Here is a 1,406-nt window from a genome sequence, read left to right on the forward strand (position 1 = left end):
GGTCCAAATCGTTGACGAATGACATGACAGCCGAGTTGCAAATTTTAACCGGTTCTTTCTCTGAAGTGTTATTGCGGTTCTTGACAAATGCGGATAAGAGCAAAGTGAGCCGAAAGCAATACCCACCCGAATTGCGACGTTTTGCCTTGACTCTGTATGGTTACTCGACGAAAAGCTATTTATATGTGAGGGCTAAGTTTGCCAAAGGCCTGCCCGGACCCAGAACCATTAGAAAATGGATGCGGAGTATGAAATGTGAGAAAGAAAATCGTGACCAAGATTTCCATATCGTCCGTTTCGACGCTTCTTCTGAGGTGGAGTAACCGACGTAAATACAATGTGATAATTGATCAACATGAGCTACAAAAGTTATGAATGAACTGGCAATGTAGATCGTTTCAAAGTTATGTTGTCCAAAGCTTATGTGGCTGACCACAAGTGCAAGCCGAAAATTTGAATTTTATGTAGTGTTTACTACATAACTTTGACCATGTTTCCCGAGTTCCCTAAGCATATGTTTGGGCTCAAATGTGGCTAAGTTCATATATTCAAACAGATTTTGTGGTTGTATCAAGTGCTTATTTGGAGTCAGATGAACGGTTTAGGAGGTACAAAATTTTGGCTTCCGTTCGCAGTCATCTCTAGAAGTCAGTGATTTAATAAATCTATGATGAATCTACTCTAAATAGCGCAGTTTTCACATGACAGCCCGGGCTTTTTTCATGTTGCTCACATCTCCTAAAACCATAAAACAGGCACAAAAGAATTTTGGGAGCCAAACGCTATTAATTAAAATATGCGTTGAAACTTGGTCTACATGGTGGAGTTTAAAGGATCAAAGAAATAAGTTCATTTTTGAGTTCAATTAATAGGGCTGGCCAAAATTTGCTAAGAAATGGTCTTTTTGTTTTCTTTTTGCGGANTTTAAAGGATCAAAGAAATAAGTTCATTTTTGAGTTCAATTAATAGGGCTGGCCAAAATTTGCTAAGAAATGGTCTTTTTGTTTTCTTTTTGCGGACTTCCTTACCGCTACTGGAATTGGAATCCCAGCAGTTGAAGATGACAAATTTATTCATTTAACATAACTTTTATTATATATTAATTGATCGACCAATGAATTAGAGTTGGCTGATCTGGCTAACCCTTGAATATTAGGTTGATCGGGAATTTGAGTCAAAAACTTGTCCCAGTCTGACTTCAATCCTGCTACTGGATCAACGCCTACTGTACATACTCCCTACGAATATTTGAAGGCAGCAAATTGAACAATGAAGGAGGCCAAGGAATTGCGAAGAGAGTTGGATTTCATTGTTATAACTAGCTTGGATTCTTGAGGGCTTGAAGGTGCTCTCAAAACGCAAGTTAAGCTTCTACGGTCACTGGCATTGACCCTAAATCCTAGGTT

General features: G+C 38.8%; 1 protein-coding gene across 1 annotated transcript in view; it reads left to right on the forward strand.

The window, feature by feature from the left end:
- Nucleotides 1-323, forward strand: part of LOC131882106 (THAP domain-containing protein 1-like) — a 1,285-nt gene extending 962 nt beyond the window's left edge. The window contains exon 3 of the mRNA XM_059229196.1: nucleotides 67-323. Coding sequence (XP_059085179.1) covers nucleotides 67-323 — 257 coding nt within the window. The remainder of the gene's footprint in view (nucleotides 1-66) is intronic.
- The last annotated feature ends 1,083 nt before the right edge of the window (nucleotides 324-1,406 follow it).

The sequence above is a fragment of the Tigriopus californicus genome, chromosome 1 (assembly GCF_007210705.1).
Source record: "Tigriopus californicus strain San Diego chromosome 1, Tcal_SD_v2.1, whole genome shotgun sequence".
In the NCBI taxonomy this organism is placed as follows: domain Eukaryota; kingdom Metazoa; phylum Arthropoda; class Copepoda; order Harpacticoida; family Harpacticidae; genus Tigriopus; species Tigriopus californicus.